Source organism: Festucalex cinctus, chromosome 1, assembly GCF_051991245.1.
Source record: "Festucalex cinctus isolate MCC-2025b chromosome 1, RoL_Fcin_1.0, whole genome shotgun sequence".
NCBI classification, from domain to species: Eukaryota; Metazoa; Chordata; class Actinopteri; order Syngnathiformes; family Syngnathidae; genus Festucalex; species Festucalex cinctus.
This window is the reverse complement of record NC_135411.1, coordinates 45000970-45024684: the sequence shown is the minus strand read 5'-3', so window position 1 is coordinate 45024684 and position 23715 is coordinate 45000970. Positions and strand designations below refer to the sequence as shown.

Below are 23715 nucleotides of genomic sequence, written 5' to 3'. Positions count from 1 at the left end.
ACATTATTACTGTGTAGGTAATGATACATCTCACTGCTTTTAAAATTGTTGATTGCCTCATTCACCATCTGAAGCGGCAGAGTTCAGAAAATAGCTGATCATGTGACCAAACATCGTCGCTGGCCACTTTTTTTTTTCTTTTTTTTTTTTTATGTCATCCTCCTACCCCATTACATTAATAGGAAGTGGTATTGAAATGTTTTTTCTTATAAACTGCGACAACTAGCGGCCCGACATCGTTTAAGTCTAGTTGTCATAGAAAGTAGACTCGTGCAACCTGTTAACATGTAAACAAAACTCTGGTTCCGGTTCATACCGGATGTAAGGCTCATAATTCACACAGGGGTGTGCGCAGATTAATGAAAGGCTACAACAGCAAATTGCAATCCGTTGTATATTTTTATGGACCTGTACTAGCAAGAGTAAAAATAATGCTTTTATATGGTCACTAATGCTTATCATGGATGATACGAGCAACACAAAAAGTGGGGTATTTTGTAGATTAAACAATAAACGTGAATCCACATTTTTATGTAACTATATTAGCAGTGTCCTCCTTAAATGCGACAACATAACAAGGCACCACAGAACAAATATAAAGTCTAGTAAATAACTCACTCACCATAACGCTAAATCAAGAGCCGCTCTCCACATATTATGCAGACTAGAGCAGGCCTCAAATAAATGTGGAAATAAATACAAAAATAAACATAATTTAAAATGTCAATCAATACATTAGAAAGCTCTGCTCTCATATTTATTTATTTCATGCTGCATACGCTGTCAGCATGAAATGTGTCATGAAATGTTATTCAAATGAGTGGCGGTCCTAAGCGTGTCTTGGGTTGGACTCCGCCGTTGCACACTGCCTTTCGATGGTGGAGTGTTCTCTCATTCACACCAAGCAGGTAGGCGAACAAGGAAGTCTCGATTGCTTGCATGGAGAGCTCCATTTATTCATTTCCATTTATATTTATTTTTTGTATTTAATTAATGTTTTTATACACATTTTTATTTTCACTGTTTATTTATTTATTTTTATTTTGGCATGTTAAGTTCTCCATAGGCGCTTGTGTTGTCTCATCACTGGACTTTTTCCCCAATGCAAAAGAAACTTTCCACATACTGTATGTCTGTTTTTTACGTGTTTTGCTAACTTGTCGATTTAGCATCTGCACTACGTGACAGATTAATAACATGCGTCAAGAGTCCATCATCATAATCGAGAAAATCTGGTCCCTTTTCAAAATAAAATATTTTGAAGCCTCAGCCTAATCAATTAACTGGAAGTACAGTAAGTTGTTTTTTTTTCAACTGTGCGGCCTGCCGTGTCCCACGGCCTGGTACCGGTTCGCGGCCTGGTGTTGGGGACCAATGTTGTACAGTACTTATTGTGCCCTGCACACTGCACACATGCAAACATAGATGTAAATGCGTGCATACATGCACACGCACAAGCTTGTTCAAGACGTGAGCCCTATTGTGATACCAATCCTTGTCGTTCAGAAGACGGCAGCTGTATGCATGGCAGATGGCTCGTGTTATACATTTTATGCTGCTGCCATATTAAACAAAAACACATCATGGTCTGTTTAAGAAAAGGGCAAAGTGCGAGAGACACGGCAAGAGACAACTAAAGATAAAGAACAGAAAAGGAACAATATGACACAGTTAACAAAAAGGAAATCCATGTGCAAAAATGCCCCCTCAATTTGATTACGAATCACTTTTATTCCCGATTGTACATGTAAATGCACCCGCAGTCCAGTAAAATGCATTATCCATTATCCATCCATCCATTTTCTGAACCGATTATGTTTGATTAAAACACAATGAAAAAGATTACATAGGCGACATGTGTATTAGAATGTAACATTTGCCAACAATTCTTTCTCATCAGGCAGCACTGCAGTAGTGGTTAGCATTGTGCCTTGCAGTCAAGAAACCCGGACTTAAATCTCAGAACATCTGAGTGTGGCGTTTGCATTTGCTCCGTGTCTGCATGGGATTTGTCTGAAACATTCGGGATAACCTGTTTACATATATGAGCAGAAAGAGTTATTAACATTAGAGATAGACCGATATGCTTTTTTCAGGGCCGATACCGATTCCGATTATCGGTAGTCAAGGAGGCAGATAACCGATATTTGAAGCCGATATTCATTTGCAGTAAAAGTTAAAATGTTGGCACCAAATTTTTGAATAATGCAAACCCTAACCGTTCTTTACAATGGATTCTCACACTGCACTTTTCATTTTACATCCTTCTATCTGCAATAAGACGTTGGTGGCGGGGGGAGTTAAATGTGGGGGCCAATGTGACATTACCTTTTATAGCATTTGGGATACTTGTAGTTTTATTCTATAAATGTTATATTTTTATATTTTGAAGTAATAGGAGGAACCCTGTCATTCAAAATGTCAGCTGTGGCATTACTTATTACTACAGCAAAAAAATAAATAAAAAATTCCATGAGAAAAACTATTCATCCCTGAACACCATACAGTTCTTGTAGACCTTATTATAATTATTGTTATTGTTACCATATAGACAGTTTTGATAAGCTGAGGATCTTAAATCGAGAACAGCAATATCATGCTACTCCTCTCTACAAGAGAACTGTCAAAAGACACTTCATCATGTAGTTTACTGCCACTTAGGATGCACCAATCAACGCAGAAAAAGGTAGAGTAAAATAACTTGGTTATAATAATAGTCAGAATAACTTGGTTAAACAGACATTGTTGCGGTGGACCGCTGCCACTTTCTGCTGTTTAATGTGTTTTACACTTATAGACACGTGTGTGTATATGGGCACACTATTCTCTCACTACTGTACTGTACTGTATCACTTAATGGCACAGATGTACTTGTCTAAATAATAACTGGGCTGCAACATTGCTAATTCACATTAACAAGCACTATCTTAGCTGTCCACATGAATAGTTACTAACACACGAGAAAGTTATACAACACACCAAACATGAGCTCATTATTCAAAGTATGATGCACGTAACGAAATTACATCACTGAACATTTATTGCAGCCGACTACGGCCGTAGATGTTACATATTAGTGGCATCCATTGAGAGCATAATGTCCCAACTGATGGCAGACATGACGTGAAAAGAGAGACAAAACGAGCAAATAAGCACACTATACTTTAGTGCACTTCTCTACTAATGCCAAACATACGGAAGAGAACACGTTCGTGTAGTTAAACGGTGTTTGAGACACTTAATTAGTTACGGAGCGGACTTTAACGAGGTGCACAACGAGCTGTCAATCAAATCGACGTCGAAGCTTAAGGCACACAATGGCAAACCAGTGCGACAAATAAACACAATATAAAGTAACTAAACGCTATTTAGTGTCACTGTGGCATCTCACTGCATAATAACCGCTATGCAACAAGTAGTGGACGTGACCCAGAATGCAATGTGTGCGTCACGAGAGGTAAATATAATGACGTTACTCTACTCTTAACATGGAACTAGACAATATAATAATGACAACTGTGAATATTTGGAACCTTTCTAACAAACATTATTTACTTAATTAAGTGAAAATGTGTGTGATTCCCTCCCCGAGTAGTTCAAGTAGCGAATTAGCTACTGGGTGTTAGCCTACATGCTAAGCTGAACACACCACTGTTAGCTAGCGGGGATTCAATGCAAGGCAATGCAGCTCCATTCATATAGTGCATTTAATACACAACATAATTCAATGTGTTTAGCTTATCATGGTGAAACGATCGGCGGAGTCTCTTCTCTTTTAACTTACCTTCGAAGCATGTGTCTGTCGCGTTGTGTCCGTGGGTGCGTGTGTGACCGGCTACTGTGACACACGGCATACACTACTGATTGGTTCTGGCTCTTGCACGGCTAACCAATCAAATGCTGCTATGGGCGTTACATTGCTGGAGTTGGACTCCATAACAGACAGAGACGCTCTGGGCTGCATTCGAAGCGAAAAGATGGAGTTTTAAATGGATCGCTCCTATCGGCCGTCAGATTAATAAAACAGACCGATACCGATATGTACCAATATGTCAAATATCGGCCCCGATTATCGGCCCGACCGATTATCGGTCTATCTCTAATTAACATATACAAGGTCATTGTGCTCTATTGGAAAACCCGTTTGAAACAGCAATGCATGGATAACTTTATTACACAAATAGATGCTATTTGTTCAATGAAAGGAATATTTGCCACTTACCATGCTAAATAATGGAGTTAGTTTCCTCCAAAAATGTGGTTCTTTGTTGCGTTGTCATGTTTGTTTAGCTCTGCTAGAGTAATTCCTGTGGATTGCACACCAGAAGCACGGGCTTGTATACACATATATGTTTGTATAGATGCACTCTGTGGCATTTTCGCCGCAGCGAAAGAAAACAACATGAAAACACTGCATCATTGTATTAAAGTGAGGCTCAATTATCGAGTTGGGAGGGTGCTGCGTGTAAGTTGTTCCTGTAGTACATAGACCAAGATTCCTTGCAAATGAAGTGAAGAAGAAGACGACTAGAGCATGCGCAGAAGGCAAAGTCATGCCCCATTCAATCGAGGTATTCTGAAGACATTTATTTGAACAAGAATTCCTGTTCCGAAAAGGCCCAGGAGTCTGATTCAGATTTTTAAAAAACAAAATAAGAGCATGTTTGGGGTTTCCGCGTGTTAACATGGTCTTTCAAAATCCGGATATTGACAATATTATGGTTTTAAAAGTGTTGCCTGCATGTAAACGTACTCAATGTGTCCTGGATTGACTGATGACCTGGCATTGGTGGTAACCAGCCTCTCACCCAAAGACGCCTGGGATAGGCACCAGCTCACCTGTAGCCCTAACAAGGAAAAGCATAATGTGATGTTTTAATCAGTGTATCTTCTTTCTTTCTTCTGTTTTGGGAGTGGGTTCCAACTGTTTGATACAGGACAACTCCGTCAACGCAGTGTTATACGGCAATTGACCTTGACTTGCAAACCACACCCAAACCATGCCCCCAAACAGCCAACCTAATCAGTTTACAAGTACATTGATAAGAATGGGAATTATTTTTGCAAGATTACAATTTCCACGCTGAGAGAGTGACGCCGCTACCTCGGACTTATCTTGAGACCTGTATGCTTTAGCCTCGATAGTTAACCACTCTGTGGCGGCATGGCTCAGTGGTGGAGTGGTCGTCTCCCATCCGTGAGGTTGTGGGTTCGATCCTCTCCCCTGCCAACCATGTTGAAGTGTCCTTGAGCAAGACACAGCACCCCTTTTTGCTCCCAGTGGACCTGGCAGCGCCTTGCATGGCAGCAGCTGACCAATAGTGTATGCGTATGTGTGTGAATGGGTGAATGTGAGGCTTAAAATTGTAAAGCACTTTGCGCACCGTATGGTGTAGTTAAAGGGCAATATAAAAAGCAGTCCATTTACTCTATATTTGACAAAGAAAATCTTCAAAATCAGGTGTCTTTCCTTTCTCAATTGTGGCAATCTTGCAAGGACCATCATCTGGTTGATTACTTCCCCCTAATGGATTATCCGTGCAATGCAGATCATATACGTCTGGGTTTTAAAACATTATACTCATGAAATAGAGGGCTCAAAATGTCTTGTAGTTAATGATACATTTGGCGTTATAGTCCTATAACGCCAAATGTATCATATTAACAACAAGACATTTTGAGCCCTCTATTTCATCGGTATAATATAATTTCCACATGGGCTCAGGAACACTTTAGAAAATCTGTCAGTAAGTGTGTGTATCTCCATTAAAAGACAATTTGTTGAGTTGAGTTGAGTGTGATACGATTCAAAGACTACTCTATTTTAAAGTGGAATGATTTGATTCAGTTAGATTCTGTGGGAGTACGATTTGATTTGATATGGTAGTCCTCAGTTTGAGATTGTATAATGCAATGAGGGTCTTATTTTACATACCTATGAATGAACTTGACAGTTCTGTAAATGTGTCATTTGATTCAAATATAAAGTATATCTCTCCACTCTCCAGTAAAATTTGATTTGATACGTATTGATAAATTTTAAGGTGGAATGATTTAGTTTGATTCGATGCACCCCTAGTTGTCCATTCACACAGTTTGTCACCACATTTTTCTTCATTTTTATATTGTTTGATGGGTTGGCTATTAGGACTGGGTATTGGCGCCAACTTCACGATACGATACGTATCATGATACAGGGGTCACTATACGATACGTATCGTGATACATATGTATCCCAATACATGATCTTCAAGGTGATATGTATCCCATATTTTACATTACATTTACTTGCATTTTATAATAACATTCATATGTATACCTAAAGGATATGTTTATTATGTTGGATGACAAAAATGTTTTTGTTAGTAGCTCTTCTGGTTTACCAACAAGCGGCATACCTGGTCTAAATGTGTACGCTCTGTAAATTACAGCTCTACAATGTGCTTACTTCAAATATTTGGGGAAATAAAAACAGCATTTTTTTTTCATTTTCATGTAACACATTTTATTTCGTTTTTTAAACAAAATATAGGAAATTTGGTACATTGAGACACTTGCCATGTTAAGTTTATAAGTAAATAAATATTGATTTTCTTCCTCTGCTTTAATTTTTCTTAGCAAGACACAGTGTCCAATCATTGGTGAGCTATTTTTGCATTAATTGAAGGCAATTAACTTCAAAGACGCTGCTGGTTTTTATTTTTTAGGTACAATGCAAGCTGCAAAGGCAAACTTTAACTGCCAATTTAAAGTTAACGAGCAATATTGATTCTGACGACTGCGTATCGATACGTGTATTGTAATGAGGCCTGCAACGATATATTGCCGTATCGATTTTTTGAGCACACCCCTATTGGCTATGCTAATATTTTGCCCTAAGAAATAAATCCCTTGCAACTGTGCCCCTACAGATTTAAAGTGAAGCTCCATGGTGCAGACAATGCACGGATGGAGGCACTCGGGCTGTGGTGTCCTTGATCAATGCACGGGCACCCTGATCTGCTCCACTGGCACTACAAGTCGCCTCATGCGTCAGTTTTTTACTTACTGTTTTGGGTTGTTTTCTTACTGTAATGGGTTAAAAGCAGAAGACAAATGTACTGAATGTGTAAGAGATTCTTATTCTCGGGATGTCATAGTAGCTTGTTGGTTTGGTCTTATTTATTGCTCTTATTACATGCTTGCTTTCGAAATTCAATATACCACATTGTGAAATTGCCACAGCGTATAACATATTGATTGGGTTCATTCTTAATTCTGAATCATGCTAGCGTTATCCATGTTATAAAGCAAAATCACAATTATATGCACACTGAGGGCTGAGCAAAAATGTGGTCTTATCACAATTTCTTTAGCCTTCAGTTAACAGGATCTACAAAAACTGGACAAAAGACAGCTTTTGGCACATACACTCAGATGCCCTTCGGTTCATCTTCACCTGAAGTTCAGCTTTGCATTCACTCATTGTGTTTGTGTGTGAGAATGGCTGCTCTTAGCCGCCTGCACCTTTTGAGCTCCTGTATTCCCGTGCAAGGTGAATGCAGCATTTCAGCTTTTTCCTCTCAGAGTAACCTTCAATGCTGTGACGCACACCCTTACAATGGCTTGAATTGACCAAGTGACTCTTTTGACAGCAAATTGCGTGTCCGTCTTGAATTGAACTGCTTTGGTTCTTTGGTTGTATGGCTCCTTTGAAATTAGAAAGATAACATCCTTGATTGAATTTTAGATGCAGGCAAGCAAAGGATGCCATCCATCCCTCCCTACCCCGTGTTTACCTTAAAGCGATACAACACTTATTAATCATTTTCCAGTATTGGATTAAGCATTGTGTACAAAGAATAAAAGTGCAACTATCTTTGGCATCTTATTCCCTGAATTTTATTTTAAACCGATTAAGTATCCGAATTCGAATGCACCGTGGGGAACGCCATTATCCTGGTCACCTGATCGTGATGACGTATCCCGTGCCTAACCGGAAGCCGTCTTCGCTCATTTCAATGGGAATTTGCTGACGTAATGGGCAAGAAAAAGACGTATTCGATCCCAAATACAAATACGATTCTGTTCAGAGTAAAGTCCTCAACACGTCCGTTTTCATGTCGTTCCGTGTGGGGGTGGGGCGGTGGGTGGTGGCCGCTCCTAATGTGGGCTAAAGCGTGCTTAGCACACGACATGTAGCTTTGCCTAGCAGAGTACAAGCCACCTGGATGTTTACCGTCCACTTCTATTCGCCGGCGGCTGGATCTGCCAGTTTTATCAGGTTTTCGGTTGGAAACAAATCTTTAGGGTGTCCTCCATGGCTGTACTGCTTTTGAAGAAGTGCTTATTTGTTGTAAGGCATAATTCCACCTTTGATGTCCGCCGTGGGGCATGATAATTCCTCGTGAGTCTCTTTGTTGTCATTCATTCCATGTCAATCAATGTATATTTTACACACACGGTAGGTCACGATGATCACGTGACTTACCAAAATGCCCAATACAGCACTTAATGCAAAAATATTCATAAAAACTGCTCTAAAATCACATTTGCTCAACATAAATTGGCTTTTTTTTTTTTCAGGGAAGAGTTTAAATTAACTATTTCACAGAGTAGCTGGTTAGTTTTTCACAAGTCGTGTGTTCTTTTAAGAAACTGAACTTGGAGCGTGCGTAATCATCATCATTCTGATAGTCGCTCTTCAAGACTAAACTGTTTGTATTCCTGACCTCTGGTCAGTCAGGTGGGCAGTTTGTTGCTGGCACAGCTTTTGCTGACTTCCACCTGTTCCACCAGAGTTGTATTTTGGGCCATTTGCTTTTTTTTTGCACTGGAACATGAGATGAAAGGCACTTAATTAACCTGCCGTGAAACACCGCCCCCACACCCAGCACCCGCTTCTCCTCTTTCCCCGTTGCAACAGAAAAAAGAAAATCAGGTAATCAATTCAGTGAAAACATGACAAATGAGTCCCTGCGGTTAGTGAGTTTGTGTGCATGTGTGTGTGTTGGGCAAGGCTGCTGGGAAATCACAAATGAAACAATCCGGTTGTTATCGCATCAGCAAACACTGCAAAAGGAAGGGATGGATGACTGAATGATGGATGGATGCATAGATGGATAGGCAGAGAGAGGATATGATTCAGTGTGGCCAATGTGTATTTGTGCATATGCACGTCTGTTGTGCACAGATAGATGGCTGATTGAATACAGGGCCATGTGGGTGTCTGTGTGACTGGGAGCGTGCAAAGGGGTGCTGTGTTAACCTTGGAGCTGTCAGAACAGATGGGAAATGGGAAGGCCTGCAGGGGACATGTTTGCTGCTGGAGGGGGATGGATACCAGGGCACGTTTGCAAAGGAGCTGTGAGCTCTAAAGGAGGAGATGACAGGGTTTGGTTTGTCTGCTGGACATATTATACAAATCAGACGAATGAATGAAGTGTACAAAAATCAAAGCATTAAGAGAACTAGGTTTGGCTTGTAGTCGCACATAAATAAAGTTGACTTTTAACATTTGTTCAGATAAAATTCAATGTTTTGTTTGTGATGAGTGTTTGTCATAACCTGGCAATAGCCAGATTCATATTGCGCTTCACTCAAGGGAGTTCTCCGCAATATCCATCTGGTACCTCTCCACGATAATTTGCTCGGGAAAGGGGGAACATTCTGTACAATAATTCCAGCTGATTGGACGATGCAGCATTGTACACGTTTGTTTTAACCAATCACGGCCACGGGTGAAAATGTCATCTTCGTTCTTGTCGAAGGGGTGAAAAGCACGGACATCTTACCAGTTAGAAATGCATGAAGCTCTTCTCGCTGTTCAACATTCAACAAGGAAACAGTGAGTAATTCTGCGAGAACAGAATTAATTGTAGTGTCCATTCCTCCATGTTAGGTTTGTTTGTTAGTTCCGGCATCTGCTCTGGCTTCCTGGTTTCGTCACAGTTGCATATCCTGACCCCAAAAACAATGTCGCTCTGTGATTGGTCTGAACCACCAGTGGTTCGGATCGGTGGAAATCAACAGAAGCGGTACAAGATGTATTCTCCGGGGTTTGTGAACTCACAAATACTGCAAGAATTCATCTTGCGAGAGCAAGGTTCGTGAACTCTGCCACACACAAAAACTACAAACGTGCAGACTGCTTTATGACATACATCCATTCCCCAGTCGTTCCAGATGGAAGTCAAGTCAAACGTCTATGCGCGATTACTGTTATCATGCAGAAGATTCAAAACACCCCAAGAAACGAAGATTTTTTTCTGGGGCAACAATAATAATGATAAAAAGCACAGTACAGGATTTCACTCGATGGTGAGGTAAAAGACAGGAGAATGTGCAACCCATGCTGCCTTTGTGGGCACTCGGCTATTTTTAGTAGGTCGCTTACCATGCTCAAATCAAAAATACTTATGCTAATATGTTAGCTGTTGGAAAATTGTGTGGTAGCAATAAATAGCCATCAGCTTGATAGCTCGCCCTTCCACTTACCTGACCAGCCACGCAACACTCAAAAGTTGTGAGTTTTCTTGTTTACGAATGCATGTGAATGCATCACGGGAAGGGAGGCAGGGGGGCGGCGTTGTGTGTGTTATACAATAAAGAAGGTAAGATCACAACCACCGTCTGCTGTTAACATACTTGAGAAACGTTACAGTGCTTTATAAAGAAAAAAGTAAAAACAGCCAATGGAAACAATTTTATTCAGTCCAACTGCGAGCGCCTGGGACATCCGGTGACGGTGTCAGATGTGATCGGGCTGCCAGATTGTAAGAGGGTCGCCTGCAGATGACGTCACGCGACAGGATTGTCTGGAAATTGTCTGTTTACAATTGTTCAAAAGAACAAAATTTATGGACTAAAATTGTAAAAACGTAAATAAACCTAAAAAAAAAAAAAAAGAGCATAATACTTTTAAGAGTGGGAAAAAAAAAAATTAAATTGAAGTGCCTTCGTGCTTGCCAGTGACGTCAGTACAGCAGCGCTAACGAAGCTAGCTTCGGTTTGGTTTCTTTTTTAGCTGTTCACAAATCAATCACAATAACGAAAACAGTCTTAATGATAATAGGAACACATTAACAATCTAAACTGACAATATTTGTCACATCAGAGACAATTATTTGGTGTATTTATTATTTATTCAATCTATTTTATTATTTATTCAATATATTTTGCGTTTCTATTCTTAGGTTTATTTACGTCTTTACAATTTCAGTCGGTACATTTTGAAATTGAAATGTTTACATGTTTAATATTAATACAATTTAATACATGTTTAATATTTTCATTTCTAATGTTTGCCGTCAACTGGATAATTTCCAGCCAATCCTGTAGCGGGACGGGTTCGTTAGGCGAACCCGATACAATCTGGCAGCCCGATCACATCTTACACTGACACCGTATTTCACGATGGTCAGTGCTTGTCCTCATGGGAAATGTGGTTCTTTCAGGGGAAACTCAAGGGAAAACAATACCGTTTTTGTCCAAAGGTGCCGCCATAATCAACGAAAATTGAACCTTGCTTTGAATTGCTTTAAAATCTGGTATGCATTTCTCATAAGAGGTAATTGTCCTACATGACAAATCTAACCTTGCCCTCGCAAGATGAATTCTTGCGGTATTTGTGAGTTCACAAACTCCGGAGAATACATCTTGTTCCGCTCCGGCTGATAACTGCCGTTTCGGCCCAATCACAGAGCAACATTGTGTTTGGGGGCGGGATATGCAACTGTGACGAAACCAGGAAGCCAGCGCCAACGCCGGAGCTAACAAACAAATCTAACATGGACGAATGGACGCTACAATTAATTCTGTTCTCGCAGAATAACTCACTGTTGCTCTGTTGAATGATGAACAGCAAGAGGGGCTTCGTGCATTTCTAGCTGTAAGATGTTCGTGCTTTTCCCCCCTTCGACAAGAACAAACACGAAATTTTCACCCGTGGCCGTGATTGGTTAAAATGAATGTGCAGAATGTCGCATCATCCAATCAGCTCGAATTATTGTACAAAATGTCCAGCCTTTTCCCGACCAAATTACTGTGGAGAGGTACCACATCTGGCTATTGCCAGGTTAAGAGTTCACACCACCCACCTCAAAGTTGTTTAGTGCCAGTAAAAACAATACAGACCCCCTCAGGCCATGACAAAGGTTTCATTAATCTAGTTGTAAGTCAGTGTTTCATCAGCAGAATTATGAAAATATGAATTGAAGGTTCAAATCGTATTTAGTGTTGCTTTAACGCTCATTTGTGAAACCACAAAGTTATATCTAAATGATAATCTCATCTGTTTGAGTGACACCTTCAGAGAGGTATTACTTAAATTAGTAGTTTCTTAGTAGTTGTGATTTGCCATGGCATTTTTGTGTGTACTGCTACGGAGCCCCTGTGAAATATGAGAAACTTTTACATTCTAATGAAAAACTTTCTTGTTCTAATATGAGAAACTTTTTGTTTGGATGAGGAACATCTTTACCTGCGAGTGTGGTATCTCATTTAGCAGACTACAAGACTTCAAATGTTATCCCCACCCAGTGGTTTAATTGTTTTATGCTAATATGGTTTAACCTAATTAGCCACTCCTCTTGCCTGACGTACAATATTTCATTTTTTGATATTCTCTCCACAATCCAGACATATATTAATTTTAGGGATGCACGATAATGTTATTTTCTACCGATACCACTAAGCCAATGATTTAGAAAGTGCTGATGCCGATAACCGATAAGTAAGCCTGATAACTGTTTGCAAAATGAACTTGAATACAAAAACTTTCAAGTCCTACTATAAGTATAACATGTATAAATAGATTGAAACATTGTGCAAAGCACCATGAAACAGAATTTTATTGATATCCCTGCTTCAAAGACAACCAGTAACTAATTTTGAGTTTGTCAAAACAAAACAGTCATGTTTTGAAAATGCAACAAAAAAATGTCAGGGTAACATAATTTTGGGCACAAGCTCAATTGGTGTTTGACACAGTAAAGAAAGCCCACACTGGCGACTGCCATGTTGCCATGATGCATCTCCTGTAAACATGAGATCGCGTGCATAATGACGGCACAAAAATGCAACACTACCATAGGAGAGGGGAGGAGTTGAGGAGTTGGCCACAACTTGAGCAACAACCACAACAGGTTGACCAACGTGCATTTCTATTATCATCATCGGCGGTTTCTTTATTATCTGCTTTTTCTGTATGTTGTCAAATTGGTTGATAATTGCTGGTAATTATCAGCTGATTTCTTTAACTTGTGTATCTGTTTGAGGTCAAATTGGTCGATAATTACCAAAAATGATCGCGCATGCCTAATTAATTGGCCTGCAATTTTGATGTGCAAAGTTGCCTACACTTCACTTTAACAAAGCCAGATGTGTGTGTAAGGTGTAGTCAATCACCCACGCACTTAATTCCGGTGTTTAATGCACTTGTGTCATTGGGTTAGTTTAGAAATTAGCATGGCATGTATCTTTTTTGTTGGTTCAGCCGGACCGGCTTTGAGTGGGGATGAGTGAATACCAACAAATGGGCAAATAAGCCAATTTGCAGGTACTCTCCCCAACTCACATCAGGCCATCTGCACCACTCGGTACGCATTCCCACCTCTCTGCAGAAACGGTATAAACGTAAATGTAATCGCACTGCGAGAAATGCTCAATTGGTGTTTGGTTTGACTACAGCATAATATAATGCTGTGCAGTGTTACATTTTAAGCATGAGATTTAGTTGGGGGAAATTGGGAATGAGTTAAGTAAGCTTGCTGGAGAGGTACAGCATATGTAGTATTTTTGTGGAACCTCGTGAAAAATAGTATAATGTAATATTTATGTGGAAGTTGCAATGAGGAGTGGGCTAGGTTTGTCTATGGGGAGGCATTAGCTGAATAAGATTGCTGTCTATTTAAATATGTGTGAGCGTGTGCATGCACATACATATACTTTGGCTCACCGCCCGGCACTATTCCCCCAGCTGATTAGGGTTAATGGCCTAGACCATGAGGAATTGTCTGCCTCCTCATTGGCTGACTTGCTATTGGGTGGGAGGATTTTTCAGCATGTGACAGATGGCGGCGCTGTGTGTGCAATTGTGGATGTACAATGGAGAGATGTACAATGGTGGTTGATGTCCTCCACCCTCCACCCCCACCCCCCACTCTACACTCATTTGGTTCCTTCACTATTTTAATTTTTGCTCTCATTCACAAATGTTCACATGCACATGTCAACTGTACCGAGCATTTTGCTTTTATGTTAACAATCATGTATTACTTTTCATTTCAAGTGAAGCAAAAATGCTACGTGTATTCGTGAAACACTGTACATAATGTAGATGTTATTTGTGGAGGGCTGAAAGCACACAACCTCGTGTTTTATCATTACCATGTTGGTGAGATGCCAGCAGCGGACTGTCAAAGCAAGCACACATACCTGCAACACGAGCAAAAGCTTTACACACGGTTGTGTGTTCCCTTAGGATTAGAATGCATTATTGTACTTTTCCACATTCCCTGTTTGTATGCACCACACTCATAAATCACCTTTGTTCAAAATTAATGTATATTGCCAAAATAAACCTAGGATTTCAAACAAAACACTAGTGTGCATTTGTGGCTGTCAGTGTGTGAGAGATGAGTGATATCTTCTGTGAATATCACTGCTTTTTCATTTCATGTCTGGCATTAAGAACAAAAGCGGGGCAGGCTTTGAAAAGATTGTTTTGTGTGCTGTGTTTTATGTTTGTGATGTTTTATGTGTGCACACAGACTGTTGGACACAGCATCTTTTTTTTTCTTATCAAGTGTCATTGCATCCCCATCTGCTGAAGACCCACGGTCTCTCTCAACTATAGTAAGGAGCGCTGTCATGAGAGTACCTTCATAACAAGAAAGTAGTATACAATGGTCCCTCGCTATTTCGGGTTTCACTTATCTCGGATTCACTATATCGCGGATTTGTATTTGGGTCCTAAATGAATACATTACAAGGTTTTGGACTGTACTTCACTATTTTGTGGGTTTTTCAGCGATTGGTGCATATTAGTAACTTGACCTTTTGTTATAGTTGACCTTGAAATTGGCCTTGACTTGCACATCCCGTGACCTTTAACGGTTTTCATGAAATGTAATCTCTCATGTTATCTAAAACACAGGTCTCAAACTCCAGTACTCGAGGGCCGCAGTCCTACATGTTTTAGAGGTTTCTATCTTCAAACACAGCTGAATCATACAGTGAGGATCATTATCAGGTTCCTGCAGAGCTTGCTGATGAATCGGGTGTATTTGAGGAGAGAAACCTATAAAACATGCAGGACTGAGGCCCTCGAGGACTGGAGTTTGAGACCTTTGTTCTAAAACAAAACAAAAAAATCAGTCTTTTTTTTTTTCTTTTTTTTTTAGCAATAAGAGGTGCAAGTATCCATACACTCAGAATGTTCATTGAAGCTTGAATTAATAACCAAAGACCACCTGAGCAGTCTGTGGGCCTGTTCTAAAAATAGCTTTCCAATGATGGCACAATATAATTTTCTAGGAATGTTGTAGAAGTGATCAAAATGTATTCGTTAACATGATCAACATCTTCACATAAATGAATATCACAAATTATTAATAATAATACTGTAATGCCTAACATCAAAGGTAATTTGAGCAAATTTGTCATTTCAGTAGTGTGCATCAATCTGGTAGCAATTCACATTAATCTGTGCCAAGGAAGTATCGCTCTACTTCAAAAATGTTGGCGACCCGTAGTGTAAATACACAACATTGATTAGTTAATTGCCACGTCAAATGCAGCCAGTCATGAAAAGGCTTACTTGTCACAACATAATTTATACTCATTTGACTTGCACAGTATTTGAAAGCAAGTTATTTAACGGTGTGACATTTGTATAGGAGGCTTTCCCCTCCTGGACTGAATAGCTTTATACTGTAAGCGCACGGGTTATGTCATGTCTGTTGGCTATGTAAATAAGATACTTCCTCATTTCTCTCTGTGTTGCTTCATTTTTCTCTTGTTTTCTGTGTGTGTGTCTTTCTGTTCGTCTTGCACCCCCGAAATGGGCTCCACCCACTTTCAACAAATTTGCATGGTGCTGTGTAAGGGTGTCACGATTTTGATTTTTTATCGAAATCGATCGAAATTACGTCACGATTTCGAGCATCGAAATAGAAGAGAGGACACACGATTCGATGCCCCCCCCCCGCGCCCGCCGCCACCGCCGCCTCCCAGGAAAGCAAATGAGACGCAGCCATTCAGCTACTAGCTAACGGCACTTGTTAGCTGACTTCTCCTGCAGCCATGATGGCAAGCGCGGACAGACACAGCAATGGTGCTTCAAGCCGCTCCCGCTTCTCTCGTCACCAGTTTGGAAACATTTTGCGTTCCCGGTGAGTTATGTCGACAACGTTCACGTTGTCGATAAAAAGACCACAGTTGCAAGATATGCTATGTGCGCGTACTGTACTCGGCCACGGTGTTACGCCCGGCTCGTCAAGGGGAAGGGAAGTAACACAATAACAGAAAATATAGAGTAGATAAACACGGGTCGACTTTAACATCTGAGTAGTTTTAATTGAAATTTCAGGCAGGGGTTTGACAAGGGAGTGAAAGTGGAAGGTGAACAAATAATAACCGCATTTGACAGAACTGACAGAACGGAGGAGAAACAACAATAACCAATAGGGGTATAATACACGGATACACAATAGCGTCGCGCTGGCACAGTCGTCCAATCGGAGTGTCGCGCTGGCACAGTCGTCCAATCGGAGTGTCGCGCTGGCACAGTCCTCCAATCAGAGTGTCGCGCTGGCGCATTCAAACTGAAGTACCATTATACGGGCACCAGCCGACACAAACACACACATACATACTAGGGGAGCGGAGCCGGCGGCGGGCCCGAGCCGCCAGCCGTAACAACGGGAAACACGACAAACATGACGGGACATTTACGCAGGCATCACAAAGATTTAGATTTATCAAATTCAACTAGAAGTGGGAAAACAACGGTCCAACCAACTATTTCATCCTCATTTACAGTGAAACTTCCACACACTTCAGCTCGCGCGAAACACCAGATCCATAGGTCTATTTATAGCAGCAGACCTGCAGCCTTGGAAAACGCTGGATTCAAACATTTAATTAGTGTACTTGAACCACGCTACAGTATGCCCAGCAACTGTAAATGTTGGGATATAGTTTGTTCAGGCTGTATTTGTTCCATGACTTTGGATACAATATATTTTTTGTTGTTGTTGCACATTGCACATTATTTTAAGAGGAACGCACAGCACACTGTTGTAACCAAAAACAGTCAATAGATGGCAGGCACCCACTGTGACTTTTTGTTTTTGTTTTTTTATTTTTTATTTTACACTTCAGTAAGAACAAGACGGTTAACTTTATATTGTAAATAAATTCTTTGAATTTGATCATTCCTGCCTAATGTCAATTATCATATATTACATAAATTTACACAAAAATAATATGGAAATTGCATCACCTATATGTAGCCGATCTTTTGAAATAAGATTTACTGTACAATGAATAGAACCAATGATCATAGACTAGCCTTAGCCTACAGAAGCATATGCCTCTGTGTTATAAAGTGGGGGAGCGGAAAAAAAAAAAAAAAAAAAAAAATCGAAAAAAAAATCGAATCGTGACCCCAAAATCGAAATTTAAATCGAATCGTGGAGTTGGCGAATCGTGACACCCCTAGTGCTGTGAGAACACGTTGCAGCCAGCCAATCTCTGCCATTGTCATTTTTTTAAATACCGCTATTGAAATCATATTATAGTATAATTTTGACGGTGTGGATCACAATCCTTTTCAACTACCCATAAAAGTGCAGGCCTCTGAGCTGTTCTTTCTGTGATTTGTTTGGTGTATTTTTCACTAAATATGTGGACCACGTGCAAATAAGACTTTAAAGGAAGGCTCCTTTAATTTTACATGTATGGCTTGATTGGCAGTAAATAGTTAGTATAGCTACGAAACATGCATAAGAGCTGAAGAATACACTCCTATATTGATTTATTTAACTTTTTTCAACATAGAAGTACTTCCGTGTTGCAACGCCCCCAAGTGGTGACGTCACTAGTGTGTATACTCGCTTGGGGAACAGTAGTTCACGCAGACATAACAACGAGGAAGACACAAACGTCAGTTATGCCTTACTGTATTGCAAAATTTTGCAAGGCGTCGGCAAGGAAAAACCCGCGAGACCCCCCCCCCCCCCCCCAAAAAAAAAAAAAAAAAAAAAAAAAAAGCTACTTGAGTAGACAATGGTTTGTTTGCTAAGTGCTGTCAACCTCCCGAAGGACAAGCAGGCGTGCGCGCAGCGAACATTTCAGGCATGAGGACTTCGAATATATGTTACAATTTGAGATGGGGTACGCCACACGCCTAATACTAAAGCCCAACGCAGTACCGAGTATCTTTAAAGAACCAGACGTGGGAAATAATCAAGCCGATGGAGGAGCCGCAACTGCTAGCAACACGGAGCCTTCACTCTCACAACAGCCGGCACAAATCGAGGTCTAACTACGGCCACTGAAAGATCTCGGAGAAGCGAAGCAAATTTAAAGCGAAAGGTAGGCATGTTTCGGGGGTGGGGGGGCATTGGTTATTATACTGCACGGACTGTTTTATTTCATAATTCATTTGAAGGTGGCCAACGCAGGGGCACGTCGGCACGTTACCGTAATGCACAGTATTAACAATCGTTGGGGCGGCTGGCTTGACTTCGTCTTTTCGAGTGGCGGCTGGCCTGACCGCAGTGGGACGCTACGCAAAAAAGAAAAAAAAAACAGCTAGGGGAGGTTGGGTGCTGTAACGACGATACATTTAATTTTACTATTTTTTCTTTTTCCTGAAATATTTCGTCAGTTCCACACGTTTTGCATTGCTCGTGCTGTGTGTCACTTTACCTGTTGGATATTTGCTCCTCCAAGACTTTTCTTCTTCACATCTTTCATCGCAACCAAAGCTATCCTGAGAATGTCTATTTAGTATTGCCATGTTGAATGTCTGATGTTCCAGGATGCAGTTGAGATTGTCCGCAAGGAACCGATCCTCGAGTTCTTTCATTTCCAGACAGCACACATTCATTAGCGGATTGTCCATTCCTGCAGCTCCCGCACGAGCACCACTCACCCACCGCCTGATTCACTCGTTCGTCAAAGTTTATTTTGTGCCCGAAAAGACCATCTGGCGCCACAACTTTCACATCCAAGGCAGACTTTCCTTCGGTAGTGTTATTTTGTCGTGTTGGCTCGAAGCGATAAGGTTTAATCCTTCCGGGTTTGACGCTAGATGCACGGCTGCGTTGCATAGCGCTTCCATCGTGTAGCGTTTACACACTAGTGACGTAAACATCCGGGTTATTTAGTCACGTGTAACAAACATGCCGGCGTTCGATTCATTTTAACAATGGTTTAAAAGTTATTAAATGTACATAAAAAAATAATCACGTCACCAAATTAATTATTGAAAAAGTAGCAACTTTTTGCTGCTAAAAATGGATCAATAAGTAAAGTGTCCCTTTAACCCTGTTTACATGCGTGAGTAGACAGAGAAACCTCCTACATGGTAATGATGCAATTAGACATCAATTCCGCTTCTTATTTTCTACCGTTGATAAGACATTATTATTTTTATATCACTCACCACACTAATAAAGAAATGTATTGTTGCACTGCGTCAAACATTCGCCATTTTTGTTTAGCGCCGCCTGTGCATTTCCGGTGAAGTAGCACACATGCATGCGCGACGGCTGCACATACAAGTACAGTACTTTATATACTCAAAAGACCACAATTCAGTGTGAATAATGCAGAACACAAACCAATGTTTCTCTCAATTGAGGTATTCTGATGGTGTTTATATGAACATGTATTCTGGTTGCAAAAGAGGTAACCGGGTTTTTGAAAACCAGATCAGACGACTGGATCACTCGACCCTTCCACCGAAATGGAACTTCTTACCTGCAGTCTTTTTACCTTTTTGGCAAACTGGATTTGTAAACCCATTTTCATTCGGACCTTTGATGGATTTAACATCTACTTTGGACTGGTATGTTTAGAACCTGATTTATCAGGGAGTAGAAACAATTTTGCTATACAATACTTGATTGCCATTGTTGGATTCTTACTCCTTGTAATCGAGCTACGGCTTAAAACTACTTCTTGCTTTATCTGTTCATTACAAGATTGTATTTCTAAAAACAGACAGAGCCTCCCACCTTTTTTCTCTGCACATTACTTTAACTGATTGAACATCTTAAGTACCATATAATTGTCTGACCGTAAGATTCTCAGAGTTATACCAACTAACATTAAACGAGTCCAGGTGGTCCTCGGCCGCTAAAATTGTTTGGGTGAATACCAAGTAAACTAGATCACTAGTAGTTGAACCTACATCCTACATCTAAAAGGTTACTTGATAATGGTGCATGTTGACTTAACCCATTAAGGCCGGGAGCGCATGATCGCGTTTCTTCCGTTTGAGCCGGGAGCGCTCCAGCGCTCTTATACCTTTAAAGCCGGGTGAGCAGATACGTCATTTTGTTTTCTTTTGACCAATTCTTGGCCTCTTAGCCAACGAAATGCATCAAAATATAAACGAGAGGGTGATGTGGGCCTAGTAGCATGTCCTTGAATTTTATTCGAGCAATGACGCGATTGAGACGGCGCGGGAGGAATTTGAATCAGTGTAACCAATTGAGAGTGACATACTGTTAAGAAATATGTTTGTAGACAATGAGGATGTTGACATTTTGACGGCCTTGTAAGGGAAACGACAAACAATTATCACTCTGGTTGGGTGATGTGTAGCTGCGTGAAAATAAGATATCAACACATTTCCCCTGCCATGGCCCAAAATGGCCTGTCATTGCCTTACAGTTTACTCACGCTTCCTCCCTCCATATTTCTTGCTGGCTTTCTGACTCTGGATGAATCCCTGAAGGTTGTTGTGGGTTTTGTTTGACACAACAATCTTAATTTGTACACATCTTACTTGCATCTGACCAATCGCCATTAGAGGTCGTTGCATTTTAAAGAAATTGCGCATGAAGGCAGCGGTTACTTCACTACTTCATGATTTCACACGCTAGACACACCTGTATTACTCTCTATTATTTTGTCCATAAACAGTTTTTTTTTGTATTTTGCCTCATATTTTCACCTTAATCAATCAGTCTTTGAAAAAAAGAACCAATAAGGATGACGCTTCAGTGGAATTCAGCATTAGAAGCTCAAGAAGAAATCCAGGAGTCATTGGTCACGTCACTGTGTTGTGTGAGAAACCTCAACATATCCACTTCGTCTTGTGTCTGAACGGGGAATGTTCCTATGTTAGCAACGGCCTTCATTTTGTACATTCTTTACAACTAGGGGATGTAGAGAAATGAGGAGCAGGGGTGGCAGGATTTCCTAGTAGAGACATGTCATTAAGATGTGCACATTTTGTACCCAGGTTTCCGTCTGTTTTAGATATGCAGGTCTCTTTGCTTCTCACTTTCTCTCCTCACAAGAGTTAATGTTAAAATTCTAAAACTGATGGGAAAAAAAAGTTAAACCAATGCGAAGATGTTTCTTTTTTTTTTTTTTAATTACAGTGGGGGAAAAAAGCCAACTTAAATTTCCTTGTCTCTGTCTTGTGCAGGGTTTCACCTGAGTGGCACTGTAACCGAACCCGCCACCTCATCAGAGCCTGAGGTCACCCACAAGGTGGCCATCAGCTTTGATCGTTGCAAGATTACCTCTGTCACCTGTGGCTGTGGAAATCGGGACATTTTCTACTGCGCCCATGTGGTGGCGCTGTCTCTGTACCGGATCCGCAAGCCTGAACAGGTACAGTATGTGTTGTTTTTTCGTTACAGTTTCCAGTACGGCCTGGCACTGCATCAGTTCGGTCTCGCTTGGTCTGGCCTGGCCTCCGTTCCTTTTCCATTACAACAGAATGCACTGCGGGTTTTTTCCATAAGATTCAACGAGTGGCGATTCTAGTCACTGGTTTCGCAGTGTTTTAAAATATGAATCTTAGTTGCATGATGTGGTGAAGTTGCAAAAAACTCATGTCTGGGTAAAAACCAGCAGGAGACAGCCACCAAGACATCAAAATAGACATAAAAAATACATATTAAATGAATCAAGGGTCATTGTCCGATGATGCCCGTCATTATCAGGTGGGGGAACCAAAATGAAATAACCAAATTGGGCCTTTAAAAACAAAAAAAAACAAAAAAACAGAAATCATTTAAAGACAGGAGTTTGTATCATTCACAAAATTATCAAGAACCCATGGGAGCTGTTATCAGGTTTGTAGTGTCTCACAACTATGTAAAAAAGTTACCGTACTCTTTTAGCAACAGGTATCTAGTGATCATATTTGGGCAGCGTGTGATATGACCTGAAAAAAAATAATTACATTGAAATTTGTCCAACAAATGTATATTTTCATTTAAATTTTATTGTATGGCTAGCTAACTTGTTTTGTTTAGATGGTTAATTGTTAGCCTCATAACTTTTGTTATGACTGATTTATAAACTGATTTATGTAACTGATTTGACATAAAAATATTATGTGGTACAACCAACCATCATCTGATGCGACCATTGCTGAACGCTTTCCATGATGGATGTGTGTCCTAAATTACTGTATGGATGTCCTAAACTATAGATAATAGTAAAATTGTGGAGGTTGTTGATCTGGGTTCCTTGCCGCATGGCTTAAACACCAACATCTGTCGGCCATTCCGATGACAGTGATGTCACGGCCCTGCTGGTTCAGAACCACTTACATAAATGTTCCATACTGTAAATAAGAGATGAATGTAAATGGGCTGCGTCATATTTTTGTAAGGTTGAGGCACATATTGGGATCTAATGTTGTTATGAAAACTTTGCAGGTGAAGCTTCGGTTGCCCATCTCAGAAACATTGTTCCAGATGAACAGAGACCAGTTGCAGAAGCTGGTCCAGTACCTGATTACAGCCCACCACACCGAGGTGCTGCCCACAGCTCAGAAACTGGCTGATGAGATCCTCTCATCCAACTCTGAGATCAACCAAGTTCACGGTACAGAAATATACTTGTCTTTTTTGAGAGAAATATATCATTTAATTTGATGCTATTCTCTGTTGAAATGGTAATGGGCTGGGTGAATCTGGTAATCAATTTATCAATAAATGTGAATTGATTTGTCAGGGCCTTCTATCACTGTATTGTTGAGAGGCTTACGTAGATCATAGCGCATATCAACTGACATGCACTGCTTACTGTAATGACAGGGCTGCAAACAGACAGGGCCTAGTTTACAAATGCAGTCAGTGTTGCCAACATAGTGATTTGCTCATCATGCTGAACAACTTTTCCGACCCTTTTAGGAACTGTTTTTCAAAAAAGTGACTACAAAGTTTAATTCCAAACATTTTCACATGGCTTTGTTTATGACCCAAAAACAAAAAACAAAAAAACAAACAGCCTGGTGGAAGACTGTCACATTGCCTTATTGCAAAATCAGTTACGGTATTTGTTGACATATTGCAAACTTTTTACCTAAGTTTGTGCCCCCAAGCAGCAAATGTTTTGCTGTGGTTGCCTTGCCTCACATGGACAGCTCTTCTTGAGAAAAGAAACTAAACGTGCACCAGCTGGGCTCATTTTATAATGTTACATTTGTTGAACATTTTATATCTCTGCTCATGTTAATTGAACAAGGATCAT

At 40.4% G+C, this 23715-nt stretch overlaps 1 protein-coding gene across 2 annotated transcripts in view; it reads left to right on the top strand.

Moving 5' to 3' along the window:
- Nucleotides 1–23715, top strand: part of zswim5 (zinc finger, SWIM-type containing 5) — a 100182-nt gene that overhangs the window by 57555 nt on the left and 18912 nt on the right. For both annotated transcript variants that reach the window (XM_077537322.1, XM_077537314.1), the window contains exons 2-3: nucleotides 21653–21840; nucleotides 22899–23067. In XM_077537322.1, the coding sequence (XP_077393448.1) occupies nucleotides 21653–21840; nucleotides 22899–23067 (357 nt within the window). The remainder of the gene's footprint in view (nucleotides 1–21652; nucleotides 21841–22898; nucleotides 23068–23715) is intronic.